This window comes from Meles meles, chromosome X (assembly GCF_922984935.1).
Source record: "Meles meles chromosome X, mMelMel3.1 paternal haplotype, whole genome shotgun sequence".
NCBI classification, from domain to species: domain Eukaryota; kingdom Metazoa; phylum Chordata; class Mammalia; order Carnivora; family Mustelidae; genus Meles; species Meles meles.
The window spans coordinates 113,873,728-113,900,504 of NC_060087.1; the positions used below are offsets into that span (position 1 = coordinate 113,873,728).

Below are 26,777 nucleotides of genomic sequence, written 5' to 3' on the forward strand. Positions count from 1 at the left end.
AGAAATCAGTGTTCTCTATCTGCTTACATTTTAAATGTGCTTTGTCTCTTTTGTATGCTCTTTGTTTCTTCCCTGGCACAGATTTCAAAATTCAGTGGCCTGGAAGACCAAGTCTCCGGAGCTATCCACCTGTTAAAAATTGATTGCATTTATCATTCTGAAATCAAATGTTGAAATCCATTGAGCTGAGGAGCGCAGATGATCTTCATGACCGTACTGGGGGGAACTGTCCATCCAGAGTCAGGTTTGGCTAGGTTATGGGTCATTTTTCCTTGGTCCTCGTCCATTGAGACCCATGAGAAGTACACATGCAAACTGTGTGCTTCTGGGGGCAAGGAGGCAGGTCCCACTGCCTTGATGTTGGAAATGGCTTAGACTGGTTCCCTACCCAACCTTGGGTCAGCTTCTTTAGGGGTTGAGAAAAATATTCTACACAAAACAGGTAAGTCTGACTCAGGGATCAAGCACCCATAATGATAAAATTACAGCAAGGGCACACTGCCCCTTTACCATGTGGCAGGCAGGTGTCTCAGTGATTAACCTGGGGTACTTTATGAGGCAGCTGATGGTATTATCTTCCTCTTTTTATGGATGAAGACACTGAGGCACAGAAAAGTTGGACAACTCTCCCAGAGTCACACAGCTCATAAGAGGTAGAGCTGGGATTCAAACCTCCAATATGGTGACTTCAGAGCCTATGCTCTTAACCTCAGTGCTATATAATGCCCCTCTTAAATGGGTTTTTTTTTTGGGGGGGATCCATCTCCTGTCAGACATGTGGCCTGGATTCTTTAAGTGTCCCATGCCTATGGTAGGAAGGCTTTCTTGTCCTCTTGAAGTTTTTGGAAAAAGTTGATTTTCATATTCACAAAGCACTCTCCTTCTGTCTCCCGGCCCCACTAAGCTTCTTGCAGCTAACAGCTTAGCTTCATTCATTTCCTAACAGTGGTTGAACAGACATGAGAGGGGCCAGGCTAATGTCAAGGGTTGGGGAAGAGGAAGAGAAGGGTGCCAAAGACACAGTTTGGCAGCGAGCATGCCTGCCTTGGAGCATTTGGGTCTTCCAGCAGGGGAGTCTGAAGGAAAAGTGACTATTCAGGGTTCGTAGGCCCCACTGCTCTCCTCTATGCCTTATTTATTAATCGGGCAGCTCACTGAGGGAGACGGAGAGATAGCAGAGCAAAGAGAACACATCAGAAAAACAGAATGAGGGGAAGTAGAAGTAGGGAGAGGTGGAGAAGATGGACGGAAAGAATGGGGAGCCAAGGGGTCAGTAAGGACAAGAAAGGATGAAGGAAGAGTGAGAAAAGGAGCAGGGAAGACACCATGGAATAAAAAGGAAGAGGTGACATCAGGGGTGTCAGAGATGATGGGGTTGTCCAAGGTGATATCTCATCTCTTCCCATAGCTGTCCTTGACCACTCGGGCACCGCCAAAAGGCTCTTACATCACATGGGGTGCCATCCAGATGGCTTCACTCTTTCCCTTCTCTGAGCCCCAAGTACACTTAGAGTCCGTACGTGACTCTTTTCCTTAAATTATTACACATGTGGGTGTTTTGTTAGTTTGTTCTTGGTCTGGAACTAGGCTGTATGCTCTTAGGAGTTGGAGCTGCCACAGCGTGATTTCTGTCCCCAAATCTCTCTCCACCGTTATGGGAAATCCTCTCTGCATTAATGTAACTGACATATTAAGCCTCTCACAGTCACTAGTTTATATTTATTAGGCTGTGTTTTATTAGAAAGTAAATTAACATCATTACAGGTATGGGATACACAGGGCCATTTTCCATGGGAGGAAGGGCACCATTTGGAGATAGCAGAAGCTGGGGGCAAGGAACCCAAAGGACACCCAGGGAAGAAGGGAATAAGTGCCCCAACATTTCACTCACCTATCGATTCCCCCAGAGTCTTTCTATTGTATAAACCAAGAGATCCCGGATATATTCCTGTCCTTATTTAAGCATTCATCTCTATTTTTATGATACACTTGCACTCAACTTTAAGAAATAGTGCTTAAATACTCCTAGGCATGAGTAAGAAAGCCCTTTGGAAATCATTTCAAATCCTTTGTGGAAGTAGGAGGGATATTAAAAAAAAAAAAGTGGTGCAAACATAGAAAGCCTTTCCCCCTTTATCTTCAGGATGTCTTACAAATTTGATTTAGAGGGCTCTATGACTCTGTGACTCATACATTTGGCTTGCAGCAGGTTCTGAAATCCAGAATCCATGAAAGGACCGCACATATTATGAGAAAACGGTAGGGGCCCTCTCCCCCAGAGGGTTCCCGTGCTCACCACTGGGTTTGCCTGCCTGCCGACCCCTCCAGAAACATCAAGGATGCTGCCAGCGCTATTCCAGGGCCTGCTTCCTGCAGAGTGAGGCACGTGACTGTCACCCCCAAGGGGCCATTCTCAGATAAGACTCACAAACACTATGGGTTGTCCAGAGGGGGAAGATTTGGAAGATGGGCAGAAGACAGGCATTCATAATGCCCTGATCCAGCCTGTTCTTTCTATCCCATCCCCCTCCACAGAGTCTCTAGCTACATAGATTCAATCCTCCCTTACGCATTTAGCAATTTCCTTCATTCCCATCCTGAGACAGTTTCTTTCACATCTCCCCTTATTGTTCTATTTCCTCCACCTCCAGGGTGATCGATGACCCAATAGGCATTTACATTTACAAAGCAATTGCATTTACATAAGATAACTCTTATCTACAGCCCAAAGAGGCACAAGTAAAATACATATATAATAGAGAGAACGCCTATTCATCACCCACGTTTACAGTGCTTTGGAACAGGAAAGACTGTTCTAGTAACTGGTGTATGAGGAGAGAGAGCCCTGTAAAATTTATCACTAATCAATGACTTCCAACTAATGCGTTCCACGCCTCAAGGTGAAAATATACCACAAGTATGGGGAAAGCATATTTACTCCTTAAAGTCTGCTGAATTTCATTTGAGCTTTCATTGATTTCATTTAATACAGGATTATATAATCAGGAAGTCCGTAGCAACTGAAAATACCAAGTCTAGTCTTCACCCATCAGGGTATTTTGGTAATATCTACTAATGGCAGGAGACTCTCATTTAATTGAATTGGAAATGCAACATATATTAGCTTACAGAAACTTAATCAGTGTGATCAAATTAAAACGGGCCACTCAGACATACCATCCTGATTAAGGCACTTGCAAACACTCCACAATTATCAGAGATTTGTGGTGTTAATGATTTAAACTCCGTTTTATTCCCTCTGGGGATTCAGTCTTGGAACTTTTTTTTTTTTAACTAGACAATTAGAAAACTCCATCCTTTATTTTGAAAAATGTTACAATAGCATTATTGACATTAATTATCAAAGAATGCAGAATAGTAAATAGCATGTGTTGGGAATTTTTTTTCTTTTAACATTCATTGCCTTCTCTTTGGGATGAGGACCATTAATCTCGAAGCTTTAGCTCTTACAAGTGGTAATGAAGTTTGGCAATGGTGAAGTGACCATTTTTAAATGTATTAGGGGAAAACTCCACTTTTCTGCTTTGTGCAATGCAGCTCTGTGTTTCCGTGAAGGGTGTTTGCTTATGGCCCTACTCAAAAACCAGTTGGGTTGAACTGGCCTGTTGTCCTGGGTAGAAGACTACAGAATTAGGCCATTTCTTTTAAATGTGTTCTTAATAGATCATTATAAACACTAGCTTGGGAGATGAGAATTACTCCCCACTCCCTTCTCAAACTCATCTTCCCAGCCCACCACCCTTAAAACGTGTTGCTGTAGTAAATTACCTGGGAAGGATCTCCTGTTTCTAGCTCCATTATTTGTGTGGATAGTGGTGATGGGGCATTGCCCAGCCACTTGTTTTCTACTCTTGTCAGCAAAACCAGTCCCTTCATTGAACGGCACAGAAAACAGAGCTTCAGAGGGTGACTTTCTCAAGGCGGCAGAGTTAGGATCAGATCTGAGGCTAGATCCCCAGTCATTTGACTCTCTGGGTTTTACTCCCCACTGCTACTTGTCAAGTCCAGCTCAGTCTCGATGAGGACAAATTCCAAGTGACTGGTCTCTGCCTTAAAAAGATGGTATACTATTGACTAAAAGACTCAGCTAACGAAGTTAAGGGCTCCTGTGTGGTGAGAGGGAGAGGAAGATAAAGAGGAGAAGGGGGGTTGTGTGCTGAGGTGGAGTGGGGGGTGTGACTCATACCTGGCAGCAGTCTGCTATGGCAAGATGGTTAGAAACGAGATGGTTCTGATATTCACCAAAAGCACCATCAGGCACAGTTTCCCAGAAACTAGGTTTGGAAAGGCAGAGACAAGCAGTGGGTTGAAATAAAGAGGCTTGTGGGATTAAGAGCCTTCTGGAAATGCTGCCTGTACCTGTCTGTAATATAGGCTGGTGGGGGGGGGCAGTGATGGTTTGTAATGAGCCTCATGCTCGGTTCAATACTAAAATCCCCAGCACAGTGCTCTTTGTTTAAAATAAGCCCAGTGATCTTTAAGGCTTAGGGAGAAGAATTTCTTATTTTTTATCTGTTCATTTAAAAGTTGGGCTAAGTCATTTTAAGGTCTTCACAAGACTAGGGGGTCTTTCCTGAGGTATGTTGAAGGCACATTATTCTGCTTACTATGAACACTTTACAGAGGTGTCTCATATCGGTGCATATGCTGAGAGCCCATGATGTACTCTGGTATGCTCTGTGGAAGATAAAAGAATGGCACCCACTTTTTCTTAAAGAGCTATAGCGGTAAGTTAGCTGAAGAGATGAGCCAGCGAGGAAAGTTAACAATAAGAACGAGAGCTGCAGTTTCCAGAATTTTCTTTTTCATTGCTCAGCAGCCACAGTGCTCCAGCCACGTCTCCAGTAGCCCCTTCCTGGAAGAGCATTCCACTTTGTACCCTGGATTCTAGTTATCTGTATACAGGAGTATCATCTCTATTAGAAATAAGATGCTTAAGAGCAGTGACTGAATTTGTGCCTGTTTCTTTCTCCCCTTCCCCCTCCTCTCATGGGTACCTTGGCTCCCACCCCACCCTAGCATCCGGAACTATGCTCATCACATACTAAACCCACAACACTTGCTGACTGACTTAAAGAACACATTATCAGTTCCTGGTTAAATGCTAAATGGGTACTGTTCAAGAAAAGGTCGGGCGAGTGGGGGGGTCCTGGGTGGCTCAGTCAGTTGAGCATTTGACTCTTGATTTTGACTCGGGTCATGATATCAGGGTCCTGGGATCAAGCCCTGTGTTGGGCTCCCCACTCAGCAGGGAGTGTACTTAAGGAGTCTCCCTCTCTGTCTGCCCCTCCCCTCTCAAATAAATAAATAAATAAATCTTATGTTAAAAAAAGAAAAGGGAGGATACTCTCAGGCTGCATCAGGAGAGACAGAAAGGAAAGAATGGCATATTAATGGTGTTTTGTGATAAGAGGAGTAACAATAATGCCATCTAATGAGCTTAAATATGGATCAGAACATTTGCTTAAGTTACCTCACCCAATCTATAGCAGAGAGGGAGCTCCAATTATTATCCCCATTCCCCAGATGGGGGAACTGAGGCTTGAAAAAATTAACTTGTCCACGGCGTGAGAGCTTGGATATAAACCCAAATTGATCTAACTCTTACGAAGACTGAGTTCTTTCTAATAAGCTAGGCTTGGGACAGGTGTAGTTCAAGGGTGGAGGTCACTGCAGATGGGCACAATAGTATAAACTAAAGGACATTTGGCAGATAAAGAGATGAGTATAATCAAGGGGAGAGGATTGTTGGGGCTAATGGTGACACAATACATTTGGTGATAGATAGGGTTGAATTAGTGAACATAAGACACCAGAAAGGGAGTTGAAAAATCATAACAAAATTGAGTATAGCCTGACTATTCTGTATTTTTCATTGGCATTCCAATATTCCTAATATATAGCTAATGGTCTTTTCTTTTTCAACAGGTTTCATTACAGCCTAGCAGAGAGGTCAGGTTAAGGAAGTGGAGTGGAAATAGTGTGTGTTCATTCAGTCTTCAGAGCAGAAACCAGTTGGGGAGCATCATGAAAAACCTGGGCACTACTTTTCACTATTTCTCCCCTGAGTATTTCAGGATGGGTCTGGGTTTAGCCTGTAAAGTCATGTCGGTCTGGTTCCTTTCATTGCTCAGAGCAACATAGCCACACGAGGGAAACTATTTCTATTTTTCTTGACTTCTTCTCCCCCAGCCCCTTCCTATTCCTTCTCCTCCTCCTTTAATTTTTTAAGACCTTACAGAATTGGGAAAGGGGACTGCCAGACTACCCAACAGTTACAGCTGCTTTGCCCATCCCTGGAGAGCCGGGCCACGCTTGCTAAAGGCTGCTGTCCCCCACTACGCGCACCCTGAGTATTCTCAGGCTGGGTCTGTATCAGTGTTTATCAAACTCATGCTGAGCATCGGGGCTTTGAAAAATGCACTCTAGCCAGACCTCAATATATATAACAGATAAAAATGGAGTCACTCAGAAAGACATGGAGAGGAGGCCTGGAGTCCTGTTATTTGCCACTTCTGCCTTCCCATCGCCCTTACTTTTAGCAGGTTCTGAGGTCCTGCTTCAGTACCTAGATGGAAAAACCACTGATCTATACAAAGAATAGGCATGGTGGGTCCACTGCAGTGGTTCTGGGAGCCCAGGTAGCTTCCTTAGACCTCTTTCAGTCTTTTTTCCCATCTGTTAGAAGCCAGTATAGGAATGGAGAATGGGGCCGTGCAGACAGATTCTCCTGCAGGAAGCATTTGCAGGGTGAGGAGTTGGGAAGGGAAGACAGCTTTTTACCCTGGTACTCTGATACCAGCACAAAGTGCCTTGTAGGCACTGCAGGCATTTGGAAATAAATGGTACCGTGGACTTCCATATCACAAGAAAGAAGAAAAAATCAACAGTCATCCCCCATACTATGCATTTCTTCCTTGCCAGCAGCTGGGCGATAGAAACCCAGACACTCAGGTAAAGAAACCCACAGTCTCCAAACTGAACATGTTTATGGGGACAAAGCTGGTTATGTCTAACTAGTCTCCAAAATATGAATGCTCAAGTAGACTGCAGAAATGAATATCAGGAGCAACCACTGCAGATTTGGCATAAAGATGGGCGACTTTCTCAGGGAAAGACACAAACGCATTGACTTCCCCTTTGTGGACTCACACTTTCTCCTCCAATTCCTGAAAACTACCAGAAAATGTATGTGTGCCTAGTTATTTTTTGCAAGGCCTGCAGAGATAAACTACTGCTTGTTTTCATACCCTCCTGGCAATGCTGGGAGAGATAACAGGCATGATCTGCCCATCACAGAATGGGGAGTGGCCTGGGGAGAGACATGCATGTGGGGTCCCACAGGCATGATGAGGGGAAATGGAGGTAAACATGGAGAGGCTGGACAGAGCATCCCATTAAAGCCCGGGAAGAACACATCTCCTCCCCAACAGTGATGAGAAAGACAGCTTGTCTCTGCCGAGGAACCTGGACAGCCCTCTGAGGGGAACCTGCCAAGTCGGGTGTGGTCCATGGCACCTAAGCAGGTGATCAGTTCCTGAACCAAGGTCATGGGGCAGTTTCCAGATTCAATAAGAAAATGCCTGCCTCTAAAGCACTTCAAATAGGGCCTGATACATGGGAAGTACCCAGTAAATGGTCCTGCTTGTTCTTCCATTCCTGGCCCTTGTTATATTTGGCCGTGTTTTCTTACTACTTTGGTTGGGAATGCATTCTGTATTCCTGCACGTAAAATATGTTTTACTGTTTCTTTCTTTCTTTCCTTTTTTTTTTTTTTTGATCAGTACCAAAAATTATTTGACTCTAACTTCTGAGTAGCCTGCTCTTGAGCTCTATGGAGGAGGGAAAATAATTTAGGATTTAGAGAAAAATGGGTCCGGGGTTCAATAATGGCTCCGCTACTTACTATCTCCGTAGTTTCGGGCAAAATACGTCATTTCTCTCAGCCTTAGTTTTGCCATCTGTAAGCTGTAGATATAATTTGTGCCTCATAGGGTTGTTGGTAGAATTACATGAGGTAATGTATGAGAACGCTCTTAGTGCACTACGAAATGCTATACAAGTAATGATTTTTTTTTTTTTTATGAGGCATGTCAGGCTTACTCAGACTGGCTTTCCTCCTCCCTCATATGCATCCCCCAGTTCAGTTTGAGCTTTTGCAGAGTCATGGCCAAACATTTTTCAGGTCTGCCAGACCACACTAGACTAGCCAATCGATCATTTTGATTAAATTATCTGGTCAATTCAAATAGCCAGTTTTCTCAATTGTTCCGATCTCCTGTCACATTCAACCCCACTCAAGTGACCCACACAGTGGCTTGGGACATCACACACACACATCCTCTGAGCCACGTGTTGTTCCTCTCTTGGACCATCTTCCCCACCCGCAATCCTTCCAGGGATCGAAGGCACTGCGCATTGAGAATTCGTGCTTCGAATGCATGTGACATCTTCGTCATCCATTACAAATGCTACTTTAAGCACTGACAGACGGTAGTCTGGATCTTCCAGCATCACCAGAATTTTGCAGACAAAATTTACCATTCCATTATCAGTCAGCTGAATTCTGGCTGCCTCATTTTTGTAAGCAACCATCCTGAAAACCCAAGGCATGTTGTGTAATGAAGTAATGGCCATTGACCATTGATGTAGTTTTATGTCTGCCCTCCCTGCTCATGATACATACAAGCACACAGAGTAATGGAAGGCTCAGTGCCCCATTTTGGAGGTGGAGTCCCAGTCAACATCATCCTTATCTTCAAGTTGGAATACTGAGGAACTAAGATTTCACCACATTTCATAGCTCCTGCAGAACTTTCTACAGGCTCAATACCCTTCCCTCTGACTAAGGTCTCTATCAGCAGGACCAGTCTCCCTATCCTTGTGAACCGAGGTCTCCTGCAGTCTCTAAGTACACAGGGCATCTCCAGAAGGGACAGACAAGCACAGACATAAGAGTCTTGGCCTCATCACCTATAAACTATGTGACCTGGAACAATCCAATGTCATCTCAGATTCCTCGTTTGTCAGTAAAGGAGTTAATAATAACCTTTTTTTGCAGACCTACTGTAATGATTAAACAAGATAATATTCTGTAAAGAACCTTGCACAGTGCCTGAAACATAGAGAGCACTCAATAAATTGCAGCTAATAAAAAATTATTATAAGCTTGTAATATGTGAAGGATGGTTCTAATTCCTTTACATTGGTTACCTTATTAAATATGTTAAATCTTTTCTCAAATGTCTCCTTCCAGTGAGGTCTTCCCTAACCACTTTATTTAAATTTACACATTTACTGCCTGTACCACTCCCTATACCCCTGACATGTCCCTGTCCCCCCTTATGACTTATTCCTCTTTAAAATACCATATATTTTATTTGTTTGTTTAAAGATTTTATTTATTTATTTGGGAGAGAGAGAGAGAACATAAGCAGGCAGAGAGGCATGCAGAGGAACAGGGAGAAGCAGAGTCTCTGCTCAGGACCCTGGGATCATGACCTGAGCTGAAGGCAGATGCTTAACTGACTGAGCCACCCAGGTGCCCCTATTTGTTTAGTGACAGTATTTCTCCACTAGAAGGGCCATAAAGTCAAGAACTGCTCTCTCTTTTGTTATTTGCTGTATCCTCAGAGCCTATAATAGTACCCGGTACCTAGTAAGCACTCAACAAAATGTTTGAGTAAATGGAGAATTTTGTCCTCAAGAAAATTCTATGAAGCAGACACTCTTAGTATCTTTTTTTTTTTTTTTTTTAGTATTCTCTTTTTGCAAGTGAAGAAACTGATACACAGAGAGATTAACTTGCCCATGGAAGTGTTGGGATTTTATTTTATTTTATTTTTTAAAGATTTTATTTATGAAGTGTTGGGATTTTAAAGGAGCAGCTGAGCTCTAGAATATGTCATCTTAATCATTATACTATACTGTTGTTTTTTAAGGACTCATAAAAGGAGAGAAGGGGCAGAGAAAAAGAGGAGAGAGAGAGAGATGAAGAGAACACAAATAAGAGAATGAGAATAATGGGAAGAATGTATGAGATTCTACGAACTTTAGGCTTTATCTCTCATTGTGTTTCTTGCTTTTTGTTCTGCATCTCCATGAATAGGATCTACTCTCTTTCTGATGCAATTTCTGTGCAGTAGTGTGGGAAACTAGCTTTAGTCAGGTGATAAAGGCAGCAATCATTTGTCCCCCAAATAGCATTTTTAGGGAACATTATCATTGTTCAACTATCTCTCCATTGTTAAATGTGTCTTTTTACAATGAAAAATTGGTGGAAATTCTTTGCAGAACAAAAAAATAACCATACCTAGTCAACACTGTACTAGAGGTTCTAGCCAGTGCAATAAGGCCAGAAAAAAGGAATCCATATTGGAAAAAAAGAATCAAACTGTTTTTATTTATAGATGCCATAATTGTCTATGTAGGAAATTCAAAGGAAGCTACAAAAAGCTCTTTGAACTAATACGTGAGTTTAGCAAGTTCACAGGATATAAGATTAATATACAAAAATCAATTGTACTTGTATATATGGAAAATGAGTGATTAGAAATCGAAAAAATATTTATCATAGATCAAAAGTATGAAATATTTAGGGCTACATACAACAAAACATATGAAAGACATGTACACTGAAAACTACAAAGCACTGCTGAGTGAAATAAAAGAAGATCCGGGGCGCCTGGGTGGCTCAGTGGGTTAAGCTGCTGCCTTCGGCTTAGGTCATGATTTCAGGGTCCTGGGATCGAGCCCCACGTCGGGCTCTCTTCTCAGCAGGGAGCCTGCTTCCCTCTCTCTCTCTCTGCCTGCCTCTCTATCTACTTGTGATCTCTCTCTGTCAAATAAATAAATAAAATATTAAAAAAAAAGAAATAAAAGAAGATCCAAATAAATGGAGAAATACCCTGTGTTCATGGCTTGGAAGACTCAATATTGTTAAGATGTCAGTTCTTTCCCAATTACTTTAATTGAGGTATAATTGACATACATCATTATGTTAGTTTCAGACCTACACCACAATGACTTGATATTCGTATACACTACAAAATGATCACCACAATAAGTCTAGTTCCCCCATTACCATATGTTATTACTACACAATAGAATGTTATTACCATAGTCACCATACTGTACAGTACATACCCATGTCTCATTTATTTTGTGATTGGAAGTTTGTACCTCTTGAACCCCTTCTCCCATTTTGCATACCTCCAAAACCTCCTTTGCTCTAGCAATCACCAGCATGTTCTCTGCATCTATGAGTTTTAGTTTGTTTTGTTCGTTCATTTGTTCTGTTTTTTAGATTCCACATATAAGTAAAATGTGGTATTGGTCTTTCTCTGACATATTTCACTTAGCACCATACCCTCAAGCTCCATCCATGTTGTTGCAAATAGCAAGATTTCATTCTTTTTGATGCCTTTATAGTATTCCACTATACAGATATATGTATCACATCTTTTTTATATCTTCATCCATCAATGGAAACTTTGTTTCCATATTGTGGCTATTATGAATAATGCTGCAATGAACATAGGGGTACATATATCTTTCTAAATTAGTGCTTTTATTTTCTTCAGATAGAGATGCAGAAGTGGAATTGCTGGATCATATGATAGTTCCATGTTTAGTTTTTCAATGAACCTCCATACTGTTTTTCACAGTGGCTGCACCACTTTACATTCCCACCGACAGTGCACAGGAGTTCCCTTTCCTCTACATTCTTGCCAACACTTGTTATTTCTTATCTTTTTGATAATAGCCATTCTGACAAGTGTGCAATGATATCTCATGGTGGTTTTAATTTGCATTTCTCTAATGATTGGTGATGCTGAACATCTTTTCATGTGCCTAGTGGCAACTGAATGTCTTCTGTGGAAAAATGTCTATTCAGATCATCTGCCCATTTTTTAATTGGATTTTTTTTGTAGTTGAGTTGTATGAAGTCTTTGTATATTTTGAATATTAAGCCCTCATCAGATGTCTGACTTGCAAATATCTTCTCCCTTCAGTAAGCTGCTTTTTCATTTTGTTGATGGCTCCCTTCGCTGTGCAGAAACTTTTCAGTTTGACGTAGTCCCATTTGTTTATTTTTGCATTTGTTTCCATTGCCTTTGGAGTCACATCCAAAAAAAAAAAATCCCTGAAAGCAATGTCAAGAATTTCACTGTCTACGTTTCCTGCTAGGAGTTTTGTGGTTTTTAGTTCCATATTCAAGTCTTTTTTTTTTTTCTCTTTTCTCTTCTTCCCAAGTCTTTAATCCATTTTGAATTAATTTCTCTGTGTGGTGTTAAGTTAGTGGTCCAGTTTCATTATTTTGCATGTAGCTGTCCAGTTCTCCCAGCATCATTTATAGAAGAGAATATCTTTTCCCATTGTACATTCTTGCCTTTTTTTGTTGTAAATTAATTGACAATATATGCATGGGTCTATATCTGGGCTCTCTATTCTGTTCTATTGATCTAAGTGCTGTTTTTATGCCAATATCATATAGTTTGAGATCGGGGGGATATGATGCCTTCAGCCTTATTATTCTTTCTCAAGATTGTTTTGGCTATTGGGAATCTTTTATGGTTTCATATAAATTTAAGGATTGTTTGTTCCATCTCTGTGAAAAACGCCATTGAGATTTTCATAGGCATTGCACTGAATCTTCACATTGCTTTGGGTAATATGGACACTTTAACAATATTAATTCTTCTGATTCATTAACATGGAATGTATTTCCATTTATCTGTGTCTTCTTCAAATTCTTTGATCACTTTTCAAGGTACAGGTCTTTCACCTCCTTGGTTAAATTTATTTTTAGGTATTTTATTCTTTCTGATGTGATTATAAATGAGATTGTTTTCTTAATTTCCCTTTTGATAGTTTATTGTTAGTTTATAAAAATGCAACAGATTTTCATATGTTAATTTTGTATCCGGAAACATTACCAAGTTCATTTATTAGTTCTAAGAGTTTCCTGGTGGAGATTTTAGAGTTTTCCATATATAATTTTATGTTATCCCCCAATAGTGACAGTTTTACTTCTTCCTATCCAATTTGGAAGCCTTGCCCCAGCCAAGATTTCCAATACTGTGCCGAATAAAAGTGGTGAGAACAGGCATCTTTGTCTTGTCCCTGATCTTAGAGTTAAAGCTTTTGGCTTTTCCCCATTGAGTATGATGTTAGCTGTGGCCTTGTCATAAATGGTTCTTATTATGTTGAGGTATATTTCCTTCATACCCACTTCCTTGAGAGTTTTTTAAAACTCCAATAAAACTGGACAGCTATAAGTAGAAGAATGAAACTCGACCATTCTCTTACACCGTACACAAAGTTAAACTCAAAATGGATAAAAGACCTCAACGTGAGACAGGAATCCATCAGAATCCTAGAGGAGAACATAGGCAGTAACCTCTTCGATATCAGCCACAGCAACTTCTTTCAAGATATGTCTCCAAAGGCCAAGGAAACAAAAGCGAAAATGAACTTTTGGGACTTCATCAAGATCAAAAGCTTCTGCACAGCAAAGGAAACAGTCAACAAAACAAAAAGGCAACCCACGGAATGGGAGAAGATATTTGCAAATGACAGTACAGACAAAAGGTTGATATCCAGGATCTACAAAGAACTCCTCAAACTCAACACACACAAAACAGATAATCATATCGAAATATGGGCAGAAGATATGAACAGACACTTCTCCAATGAGGACATACAAATAGCTATGAGACACATGAAAAAAATGCGCATCATCACTAGCCATCAGGGAGATTCAAATTAAAACCTCATTGAGATATCATCTTACACCAGTTAGAATGGCCAAAATTAGCAAGACAGGAAACAACGTGTGTTGGAGAGGTTGTAGAGAAAGGGGAACCCTCTTACACTGTTGGTGGGAATGCAAGTTGGTGCAGCCACTCTGGAGAACAGTGTGGAGATTCCTCAAGAAATTAAAAATAGAGCTTCCCTATGACCCTGCAATTGCACTGCTGGGTATTTACCCCAAAGATACAGATGTAGTGAAAAGAAGAGCCATCTGTACCCCAATGTTTATAGCAGCAATGGCCACAGTCGCCAAACTGTGGAAAGAACGAAGATGCCCTTCAACGGACGAATGGATAAGGAAGATGTGGTCCATATACACGATGGAGTATTATGCCTCCATCAGAAAGGAGGAATACCCAACTTTTGTAGCAACATGGACGGGACTGGAAGAGATTATGCTGAGCGAAATAAGTAAAGCAGAGAGAGTCAAGTATCATACGGTTTCACTTATTTGTGGAGCATAACAAAGAACATGGAGGACATGGGGAGATGGAGAGGAGAAGGGAGTTGTGGGAAATTGGAAGGGGAGATGAACCATGAGAGATTATGGACTCTGAAAAACAACCTGAGGGTTTTGAAGGGGTAGGGGGTGGGAGGCTGGGGAACCAGGTGGAGGGTAATAGAGAGGGCACATATTGCATGGAGCACTGGATGTGGTGCAAAAACAATGAGTACTGTTAAGCTGAAAATAAATAAATAAATTTAAAATAAAAAAAAAACTCAAATAAATCCCATAAATGGATGTTGAATTTTGTTAGATGCTTTTTTTGCATCTATTGGATGATCATAGGATTTTAATCTTTCATTTTGTTAATGCGGTATATCTCATTGATTGGTTTGTTGATGTTGAACCATCCTTCATTCCTAGAATGAATCCCACTTCATCATGATGTATGATGTTTTTAGGTATTGTTGCATTTGGTTTGCTAGTATTTTCTTGGGGATTTTTGCATCTGTGTTCAGTATCTGTGGGATACTGGCCTGTAATTTTCTCTGTTTTGTGGTGTCCTTGTCTGGTTTCAGTATCTGGGCAACATTGGCCTCCGAAAATATTTGAAAGCATTCCTTCTTCTTCAGTTTTGTGGAAGAGTTTGAGAATAGGTGTTAAGTCTTCTTGAATGTTTGGTATAATTCACCGGTGAAGCCATCTGGTTCTACACTTTTGGTCTCCTTGCTAGTAATAGATTTATTCAGATTTACTTTCTTCATGATTCAGTCTTGGAATGGTGTTTGTTTCTAGGAAGTTATCCATTTCTTTTATGTTGTCCAATTTGTTGGCATATGCTTGTTCATAGTAGTCTTTTATGATTTGCACTTTTTGGTATCAGTTATAACTTCCCCTCTTTCATTTCTGATTTTATATATTTTAACCTTCTCTTTTTTCTTAGTGAGTCAGCTAAAGATTTATCAATTTTGTTGATCTTTTCAAGAGCCAGCTCTCCATTTCATTGATCTTTCCTGTTGTCTTTTTAGTCTCTATTTCATTTATTTCTGCTCAGTCTTTATTATTTCCTCCTCTTACTACTTCTGTGCTTTGTTTGTTCCTTTTTTCTAGTTCCACTAGATTGTTTGAGATTTTTCATATTTCTTCCTGTAGGCCTGTATCTCTATGAACTTCCCTCTTAGAACAATTTTTTGCTGCATCCCATTGATTCTGGTATGTTGCATTTTCATTTGTCTTAGGGTATTTTCTGGTTTCTCTTTTGACTTCTTGGTTGATCCACTGGTTATTCAGTACCATGTTTAATCTCTACATATTTGTGATTTTTTTCCAGTTTTCTTTTTGTGACTGATTTCCAGATTCATACCATTGTGGTCTGAAAAGATGTTTGATATAATTTTAATCTTCTTAAACATATTGAGACTTATTTTATCACATATGTTCTATCCTGGAGAATGTTTCATGGGCACTTAAGAAGAATGTGTATTCTGCTGCATTTGGATGAAATGTCATATACATATAATATATATATGGGTATATATATAATATATATATGTGTATATAATATATAATATATTATATTATATTATATAATAATATAATATATATAATATAATATAATATATTATATATAATATATTATATATAATATATATATTATATATTATATAATATAATAATATATATAATTAATATAATTATATATATAATATATAATATAATATATATAATATATATATGTATATATAATATAATATATATAATATATATATTAACTTCATCTCATCTAATGTATCCTATGTATCCTTTAAGGTTGAATTTTCTTTACTGATTTTCTGTCTGGATAATCTATCCAATGATACCATTAGGACGTTAAATTCCCCTATTATTGTATTGCTGTTGATTTCTCCCTTTAGGTCTGTTAATATTTGTTTTATATATTTAGAGGCTCCCAGGTTGTGTGCATAAATATTTACAACTGTTATATCTTCTTGCTGGATTGACCTCTTTATCGTTATATCATGCTCATCTTTGTCTTTTGTTACACTTTTTGCTTTAAAGTCTGTTTTTATCTGATAGGAGAACAGCTACTCAGTTTTCTTTCCATTTGCATGAAATATTGTTCTCCACCTCTTCACTTTCAGTCTGTGTGACCTTCTATCTGAGGTAGGCAGCATGTAGATGGGTCTTGTTTTTTAATTCATTCAGCCACTCTATGTCTTTTGATTACAGAATTTAGTCCATTTACATTAAAATTAATTCTATATAGGTATGTGCTCACTACCATCTTGTTAATTGTTTACTGGCAGTTTTGTAGTTCCTCTCTGTTCCTTTCTTCTTCTCTTGCTCTCCTTCCTTGTAGTGCATGGCTTTCTTTAGTGTTATGTTTAGATTCCATTCTCACTATCTCTTGTATATCTACTATAGTTTTTTGCTTTTTCATTATTATGAAGCTTATGTATATCAGCCTATCTATGTATCAACATGGACTAATGGTAAGTTAAGTTTGAACACATTCTAAGACTACATTTTTACTCTCCACATACACATGTGACATAATAATGCCACATTTTACATCTTTTATTTTGTGTACCCCTTAATTAATTGTTGTAGTTTATTTATTTTTACTAGTTTTACTAGTTTTGTCTTTTAATCTTCATCTAGCTTTATAAGTGATTAGTCTACTATCTTTAATACATACATAACTTTGCCAGTTAGATTTTTATTTTTGTATGTTTTCTTGTTACTAACTAATGCTTTTCAACTTAAAGAAATCTTTTTACATTTCTTATAAGGCTGGTTTAGTGGTGGTGAACTCTTTCATTTTTTCTTGTCTTGAAAACTTTCTTTCGCCTTCAATTGTGAATCATAACCTTGCCAAGTAGAAAATTTTTGTTTGGAAGTTTTTGCTTTCAACCCTTTGAATATATCATATCACTCATTTCTGACCTGCAGAGTTTCTGCTGAAAAACATCATCTGACAGTCTTATGGCGGGAGAGTGGGTGTTCCTTGTACATAATGGGTTCTTTTTCTCTTGCTGCTTTTAAGACTCTCTCTTGAGCTTTAATTTCTGACATTTTAATTTATAATGTGTCTTGGTGTGGCTGTCTTGGGCTTTGTCTTATTTGGAGCTTTTTGGGCTTCTTGGAGCTGGATATCTGTTTCTTTCCCTAAGTTAGAGAAGTTTTCAGCCATTATTTCTTCAAATAAGTTTTCTGTCCCTTTCTCTCTCTTCCTTCTGGACCCCTATTATATTAGTATTGTTCTACTTGATGCTGTCCCATAGGTCTCTTAAACTACTTCATTTTTTAAGAATTCTTTTCTCTTAAAAAAAATTCTTTTTTTCTTTTTGTTGCTTCACTTGAGTGACCTCTACTCTCCTGTATTCCAGGCCCCTAATCCCTTCTTCTGCTTCATTTAGTCTGCTGTTGAATCCCTCTAGTGTACTTTTAAGTTCAGTTATTATATTTTTTAGCTCCATGACTTCGGTTTAGTGCTTTCTTGTATTTTTCTGTCACTTTGTTGACATTCTCTCTGTGCTCATTCATTCTTCTCCTGAGATCAGTGAACATCTTTACAACTGTTTCTTTCAACTCTGTATTGAGTAAATTATCTCCCTTTCATTAAATTCCCTCCATCAGGGTTTTATCTTCTTTCATTTGGAACATACCCCTTTTTCCCCTCATTTTGTTGGACTCTCCATATTTGTCCTGTTAGGCAGAACACCAATCTCTTCCAGTCTTGAAGAAGTGGTCATAGGAAAACAAGGAGTGTGTTTCAGTCTCTTGTCTACAGTCCCCTGGAGGCAGTAGCCTGTCAAGAACTCTCTCTTCAATTTTTTCAGTTCTGTGGGGTCTAGAAACATAAACTCCACCCCAGCCCACTGACCACCAGAGCCAGGTGTTCAAAGGATATTTCCTATATAGATTGCATCCATCTACTGGGTTTGGCTGGGTCACAGGGGAGCATGCAGCTATGGTGAGCCTACCCAACAAGTTTGATGGGGCAGGGTCATGGGGAACAATAGTCCAGGGCATGTAGCACTAGCCAGGCAGAAGGAGAGTGCAGATATGGCATCTTCAAGTAACTCTATCCGTAGAGAGAGTTCCAACACATCCCTGTGCTTTCAGCAGACACTTTAAAATTAGCCAGTGAATCTCCTTCACACATGATCTAGGCATTTTTCAATCTGCTGCTTTTGTCATGAGTCTCAGGGCAAGTGAGTCTGTACCTGAACCTGTTAAGAGCAGTCTCAGTTTCTTCCAGCCCTTTGGGTCTCCTGGACTTAAGCCATTTTTGTTTTCAAAGCCAAAACATTTTCAAAGATGTTTTGGAGGCTTGTCTCACTGGTGCACGTCCCGAGAGTTAGAGTTGCCAGATGTGGGTCTTGAACCCCTCACTCCTTGCGGATATACCTTATGTTTGTGAGATCCCACCTACCTGTGGGTTGTCATGCCAGGGGTGGGGTTTTTGGCAAGACCATGTTCTGTCTCACCTACTCATCTCAATCTGGTCTTTTTACCCTTTGCTGTGAAGGAGGTATTCAGCATGTTTTTAGGTCTTTTTCAAAGAATTTTTCTATCTGCAGCTGTAGATTTGGTATGTCCATAGGAGCAGGTGAGTTCATGTTTTTCCTATACTGCCATCTTAAACCATCCTCACCTAAGATTTGATATATAAATTCAACACAATCTTTTACAAAATTCCAGCAGGGTTTTTTTTTTCTCTTCCTATAAATGTATAGGCTGTTTCTAAAATTTGCATGAAAATGCAAAGGACTTAGAATATCCCAAACAACTTTGAAAAGAAGAATGAAGTTGAGGGACTCACACCGTCTGATTTCAAGACTTATTATAAAGCCAGAGTAGTTAAGACAATGTGGAATTGGCATAAGGGTAAACATATCAATCAACTGAGAATCTAAAAGTAGACCCATATATATATATATGTAGCCCTATATATATATATATATATATATATATATATATATCCATATATATATACAGTAGCCATATAGCTATGGAAATATATGTGTGGAAATATATATATAATATATAAAATATATATATGGAAATATAAATATATATGGAAAATATATTCTTCTAGTGAAATGGTAATGGAATGACTGGATATCCATGTGTAAAACAAAACAAAACTTTGATCTCAACTTTGCACCATATACAAAATTTAACTCAAATTGAATAACTGCCCTAAATGTAACGCCTAAAACTATATAAAACATCTAGAAGAAAACACAGGTAAAAACCTTTGCAACTTTGGATTAGGCAAAGATTTTTTTAGATATGATACCTAAAGCATAATCCAGAAAAGAAAAAAAATGATAAACTGAATTTCATCATATTAAAAAGTTCTATTCTACACTCTAGATTTTTAGTCACTGATGGGCTCATAATAATTATTTAGATAGCACATCAATTTTGCCCCATGTTCTCGTACTTTCTTAGTACTGGAAACCACAATGGGCCATGTTTAATAATTTCGTTTTGGAAAAACACAGATTTGTCCTGGAGGCATTAGAAGATGTTATTTATTTAGCCACTGTAATCCCCTCAACTCAGAAAGAGCTGGTATGAGACCTAAAAATATTGGGATGAAAGATCAGATGTAGCATTGACGGGTGGGTAGACAGACAGATAGATGGGAGGTGGAAGGGAAGGAGGGCAGAAGAAAAAGAGACAGAGACAGAGACAGAGATTTATTACTTGGAGGAAAATAGGAGAATCCTGTTTAACCTCACTCTTCCTTGTTCGCCTGGGCTTTCTTGAGTGGGAGAGCAGGAGTGGAATTCTAGCCAATACCTGGAAACTGGACATAACTCAGCTGTGCCAGAACAGTGCAAAGGAGAGTTCTCACTCTTGTATATTTCAGAGGGAAAAAATGTTATCAAGGACCTGTGTTCTAGGGAGCAACATATTTGCGCCATGATTTTGTATGGCAGGCGAGAAGGGAGAAAGATGGCTCCTGCTTTCCAAAGCTCCATTAACAGAATCACTCTTCCTGATGAAGCTGTAGAACCATGACCAGTAGGGACAGTCAGATATTTGGGGGGCATCTATTATGTTAGTAAGTATACTCTTTATCCTAACCATCACAGAGATGCATGTGGACCTGCTAGAAAATGTTTCCATGACTGAACTATTTCTTCCTGGATCTACTAGTAATATCTTTTCTAACCTAATCTGCAGGAATTACTTATGTGTTGCCGATGGTTCTGGGGCTGCTGTTTTTCCATTTCCAGAGCTGGCAAAGCAGATAACTAGGCAAGCTGCACCACCCAGAGCTCTCATTTGGTCAGAACTATACTGGCCAGGTCACAGCGTTCCCAGCTGCAATAGGTTGGCAGCCGAAACCAACATAATCACTAGGTGACATTATTAAGCACTTGTCCTGTGCCAGGTACTGCAGAACTTGCCTTAGATTATGGCATTTCATCATCACAATGGCCCAATGAAGTTGGCACAAAGTTAATTGGTGGTGGAGCCAGAATTCAAATCCAAGTCTCTCTGATTCCAAAGCTGATGTCCTTTAGAATACACACAAGGCTACATGATTCATTTATTTCAAGCAATCTTTGAACAGTTCTGTGCTGCAGCCATTAGCTCTAGGTTAAACCTCAAAGTATGTCCAGCCTGTGTGGTATTTACCCCTTGTTATTGGAAATCTTTTTTAAATGTCTTAGGCTACTTTCCTGCCTTGTTAATGAATGCACTTTCTGGAACAGATCTGACTTTTTTTGCTATGACCAAAAGTCTCACACTATCCCGGATGGGGAATATTAGAGGAAAAGGCAATTAGGCTACAAATGATTCTCAGGCACACTCAGAGCCATTTTTAGGAATACCTTCTGACATCAGTTTCTGTTTTTGTCATTTGTTTTTTTCTACAAAGGAGCAGTTGCAAAGAGAGACAGAGACAGAGATAGCAGTCAGTTCAGCGCTTTGCTTTGTCACAAGCCTTTGTGATATTAGACATAGCCTCATAGCTAAACTAAGGCACTACTGCCATCATCAGCATGTAAAACTGCTAAGACTATCTGACAAGTTGAATACTTGGCTACCTGACTGTTATGTCCATATAGCACACAAACATTTTGAAGTGAACACACACACACACACACACACACACACACACTTCCATATCAGAGGCAAAACTGGAGGCTTTAACAATAGTCGGACTACTGTCTTAAAAGAAATGCATGGCTCTCAATTAGAGGAAAGGACATAATCATGAGATCATGGTGTGCAGGGTTCAACCCCAGGAATGCACGTGTAAACAGTTCAATTTGCACCATATGCTGAGTCCATAAAGTCCATTTCCTTCTGTCCAGAAAGGAAGCAAGACTTCCCTTCTTATTAAAGCAGGAAATGTTTTCATTTGGCTCCTGCCAACCAAAACCAAGACAGTGTTGGTGTGTTTAGTTTATTTATGAAGCTATGTGCTCCTAACTGAATAGATAAATAGGTGTCCTCATTATGAGACAATTTGGGCCAAGACAGGTTGAAGTCCATCTTCCTGTGGCATCTGCTACTAGGGTCAGCTCCAGGCAGATGTGTGAAGTGAACAAGTTTGACTTGGTCCTCATATTCCCCATCTGCAGTCCTTTTTCTCCATTTTAGCATCCCTGGCTTAATTCATTTAAGGCAACATTTATGGTACTGAATTCAACATTTATGGCATCATTTACCAGGCACTGTGCTTGGGTTCTCTGCCCTGGTCCTGTAATATTCATGGTCTTCATTAGTATCTGAAAATGGAACTTGGCTCTTGTCATTCCATAGCCTGAGCCTATGTGGAAAACATTTCAGACTGAAGGGGTGATTAATTTCCATAGTCGTCTGCAACTGCTTATGATCCAATTTTTAAACTGATGCCTCTGAATGTTACACACACACACAGACCCTCAACCTTAGCTGGCTGATTTGAGGGAGAGCTATGAGTTCTTGCTATTGTTTCCTTAATGAAAGGGTGTTAAAGACTTGAGATCACTCAACAATAATGTTGAAAATGGGTGACTGCCCAAACACAACCAGAATGATGTTAGTTTAGAGCAAAAGGAAAGTGTTTAAAAAGTGCACACTACTTCCTTTCATCATCACTATGGCTACATTTTTTTTTTAATGAAATGATTCTAATTTCTCCCCCAAGTCTCTATTTGCACAGTGGCTGACAGAACCTACCCAACATAGGTATCATGGTATATGGAGGGCAGAGCACTTGGCTGGACATCCTGAGACCAGGTTCTGAGGCTCCTTTGGTGTGATTAGCTGAAGTACCTTGCTATCCGGGAGAAGAACTGTAGCATACATTGTAGTAAAAAGAGCAGGGGACAAATATTAGAAGACTGGGAATCTAGGCTGACCTCTGCTACTAACTAGACGCATGTATTTGGGAAAGTGACTGACCCTTCTTGAGTCCTAGTGTCCTTATCTGTTCAGCAAAAGAGTTCGCCTCCTGTAAAGTGTGTTCTGATACAACATGAAAATTCATAATGTCTCCTTGTCACTGCCATGTATGCTCAGCCTTGACAGTTTATGTGCTGGCTAGGATTAACACAACGGGTCGGCAAATGGATTGATTCTGGCGTGATGCGTTCAAAGGAATAACAGATTCACATTACCAAAGGGAACCAAATGTGTGGTTAAATGTAGTGGCCAGGCCTGGCTAGTCATGGGTCAACCTCTGCAAAACCTATGCTTCCTGATATCAGAGTTATGGGTCTGCACTGAGTTTTTCTTTCTGCCTTGTCAATTTGGCTCACTGTTGGCATAGAGGAAAGTGCATGTATCTCCCTGAAAGTCATTGCCAGGGCAGTCTGGCTCTGCTGCTCAGATCTATCCCATTCCATCTGTTCCTGCCTAAAACAGAGGGCTGGCTACCCAGCTTCAGATCCAGGCAATGAAACAGAGGGGCCAGAAGTGACACAACTTTTAAGCTGTAGGTTTCTGAAGCTACTCTGCATGCTTCACTACATCTCAGTTGGCCTCTGATGCACTGAAGTCCCCCTAAAAGTGCAGAATGGGCCATTTGGTTTTAGTTTTTACCTAATTCACAGCCCCAAACTGTTCTTATCAACATTGGGGGATTCTGCCCACCTTCGTAACTGCTACACATTTTCCTTTTCTGACCTCGCCTTGCTACCTGAGGGGAAAGTGGGCAAATGAAAGGGTTCAGGGGTCACTTCTCAGAAGCCTTCATTGATATCCCCACATAACGTCTTCCCCACTGCAACCCTGGCACTGGTTAGGGGTGACAATTTGGGCTCCAACAGTAGTAGCCTATGACTGCTTCACTGTAAATACCATCTTGTCATCCTTTCCCCTCTCCTCTCCACAAGGAGACTGTAAGCTCCTTGAAGGCACATATTATATCTTGTATTTGTCTATGAGATCCCAGCATTTGGCACAATGGCAAAAATAAACCTTCGATATATTTCAGTTGTCTTAAAGTAATTAAACTTAAAAAAGCAATTTACCGAAATTGTCCGTCTGGAGACCCCCCATGGAGGCACATACTATCCTCTCCAATTTCCACATGTATAAAACAGAAATAATAAGAGTGCCTATTTCAAAAGCTTCTGGTCGTTGAGGATAAAGGATACAAAACTGTCAGGTGCTCGGTACAGAGGTTGGTTCAGAACGTTCACTCAACACATATTAGTTATGATTTCTCGAAGCCACCATGTGTATCAGAGGCAGCTTGAATTCTGAATTGTTTGTTTCTTCAAAAAACAAGAGACATAATTTCTTTTCAGAGAAGAAAGGGCCGTGCCTTCTATCTCCCAGCCAGTTTCTGGCTTCAAAATAAAAACTATTCCACATCACGCTCATTAGGTCAAGTAACATGAGAAAAACCCAGCAGAACAGCAACTCGGACGCTGCCCGTTGTGACAGTGCATCATGGGAAAAGCTCCAGGGTGCAGAAATCTACCTCCCCACACCGTACACCACCCCAACCCCCAAACCAAGGAAGTACGCAGGAAATAACTACGCTCTCCAAATTACAACATGTGTGCCTAACAGCAATACACTGGTGTGGAAAGGGTAAAAAGGGCCCCCAAACAGTCTCACTATATGGAGACTGCTCTCTACTGCTCCCGTTAACACAGACAGCCAGAGATATGAGAAAACGTGCAGAGAAATCATTTTTAAAACCTCCCCAAAGCTAATGGCATGTAAGTCAGATCAAGGGAGCTGGCATACGTGTTCACAAAGAGTATATTGGAGAACTTCTTAGTTTTCATGAATAATCAACAACAAAAAAATGAGGAATTATAAGGAGCTCCCTCAATCCATGAGTCACGTACAGGGCCAATAGAAGGCACCCAGCTCCGAATGCGCGAGGGAGGCCCTCTTGGTGGCAGAAGCTTGGGATGTGTCCAAATACAGCAAACATGGTAGAAGATCACATTTATCCACGTAAGGATGTATTTATGCGGGCCTCCTACTGTTCACAACCTGGGCATGCTATCAGCTATTCATTCTCTGTCATCTGAACCCAAATTTGGCCAATGCTCCCTTTGCAGCTCATGCGAGATTCTTTACTCAAAAGGTAAGAGACTCAGTCCCAGCAAAGCCAAAAGACACCAAACAGTGCCCCTTTCAAAGTGTAATGGCAATCAGGAGCATCCTGCGCGATACATCAGGGTCTAATACGTGGAGACTGTGCCCTGTAGTTGTCAGGGTAACAGGGGAATACCAGGGCCCCAGATGTGGCCCGCCATTTCTGCGAGCATGGTGGTGAGAGCGACTCTCCAATGCCTTATCTGCTCACGGAGCGCACACGCTGATGTTGAATTGGGACTAATTTGGAAATGTGCATCTGCTTGGGACTGTGGTGCATCAATTCCCTACCTTCATCACTTATACAGTATTTTGACTGTGGTGTGTGGTGATAAATCACGGAAACGAGTTATAAGTGCTTGGAGATTTAGTCTTATGTCTTCACCACTGCTTTCTATATTCTCCAATATAGACCACATTCGACTTTATAGGCAAACCTGAAATGGTATTCAGGAGGAGAAGAAAAGGTGGCGGGGGGGCAGCCAATGGATCTTTCACTTTGGGAATTGAATATAAGATCATATTACAAATGCAGCACTTATGGTCTGACACTGAATACATAAAATATATGACCATTACAAATTCACCTTCCATTGCAAAGCCATGCTCTTATAGTGATATATCCTGTTGCTAGATTAGAGCTTTTAGCATGATGAAGGCATCTTTCATCTTCAAGATGCAGGCTGGGTCCTCCTTCTGGACTGTATTTCTGCCTCTCATAGTGCCCTATGCTACTGAGAGACGTAGCCTACAGAGAACCCAAGTCATTCACCAGAGGGCTGCAGCCACTTTGGAGGGGAAGCCCCCAATCGGAGGTATGTCACCTGCAGAGGACCACATTGTTACAGCCATGCTCTGCTGAATCCAGTTGGCTGGATCAGCTGAGGCTGTTTTCTGGAATTAACCCAAAGAGGTCATTTTAACATCACAGATACTCAGCCAGTACAACTTTTGGCAATACCACAAAGACAGTTGCATGTAGGACATGGTACATGCTGGTTACTGGGAAAAGTAAATATATCACATGAATCAGCGACATGGTTACAATGGAAATGTACTTAAATCAGGACATTCGTGGAATGGTTTTCCTGACTTTTCCAACTCAATCCTAAAGCTTAATGTATGGGTCAAAGAGTTTCATGGATTTTGCAACTCAAACGATGACGAATCAGTGCTGCTGCTTCTTCCTTTAATTTTTAAAACACATAGTCCAAATCTTGCTTTGCTTTATCTCCTTGCCCTCCACACTCAGCCCGACTTTCCTATCCCTCTCTTCCTGCATCTTTAGTCCTTCGTATACCCGATATTCTTGACACATGCTTTACTCATTTACATTCCCCAGTGACTTGTCCAGTGTGAGGCACACAGAAGGCATTCCACAAATCTTTGCTGAATGAGCATGAATGAAAGACAAAATGAGGACAGCACAAGGCTTGGTGATATGCTATGCACAGGGACACTTTTCACTTACTTTCCACTCTTAGATGCATTCCGGGCCTTTGTGGATGATGGAGAGCTGGCGCCTTGATTAGTGTTTGGAGAACCCCGTCTATCCTTACTACACTCACAGAAGGAATAGAAAAAAATATATACAACAATGACCATAGAGACAAAAAGCAATTAGTCATTTCATTTAAATACTTTCCAGCTCAGTCTCTCTCTCTCTCTCTCTCTCTCTCTCTCTGTGTGTGTGTGTGTGTGTGTGTCTCTCTCTCTCTCTTTCTCCTGTCAAAATACAGAATGATCTTATGCAGTGGTGAGCCCTTCAAAGGTAACAAGAGTGCGAACCACTGGTCAAGTTCAAAGAAAGCTATCCTTTTGGCATTCAGAGTTTGAGCTGGTAGAGTCCATTAATGATAGCACCATAGCCCAGACCCCAAGGGAGCTTCCAGTAAAAAAAAAAAGAAAGAAAGAAAGA

At 40.2% G+C, this 26,777-nt stretch overlaps 1 protein-coding gene across 2 annotated transcripts in view; it reads right to left on the reverse strand.

The window, feature by feature from the left end:
- Positions 1 to 26,777, reverse strand: part of HS6ST2 (heparan sulfate 6-O-sulfotransferase 2) — a 281,651-nt gene that overhangs the window by 20,003 nt on the left and 234,871 nt on the right. Inside the window, exon 4 of one of the 2 annotated variants that reach the window (XM_045996488.1) lies at positions 26,331 to 26,417. The exons of the other annotated variant lie outside the window; for it this stretch is intronic. Coding sequence (XP_045852444.1) covers positions 26,331 to 26,417 — 87 coding nt within the window. The remainder of the gene's footprint in view (positions 1 to 26,330; positions 26,418 to 26,777) is intronic. 2 annotated transcript variants of the gene reach the window in all.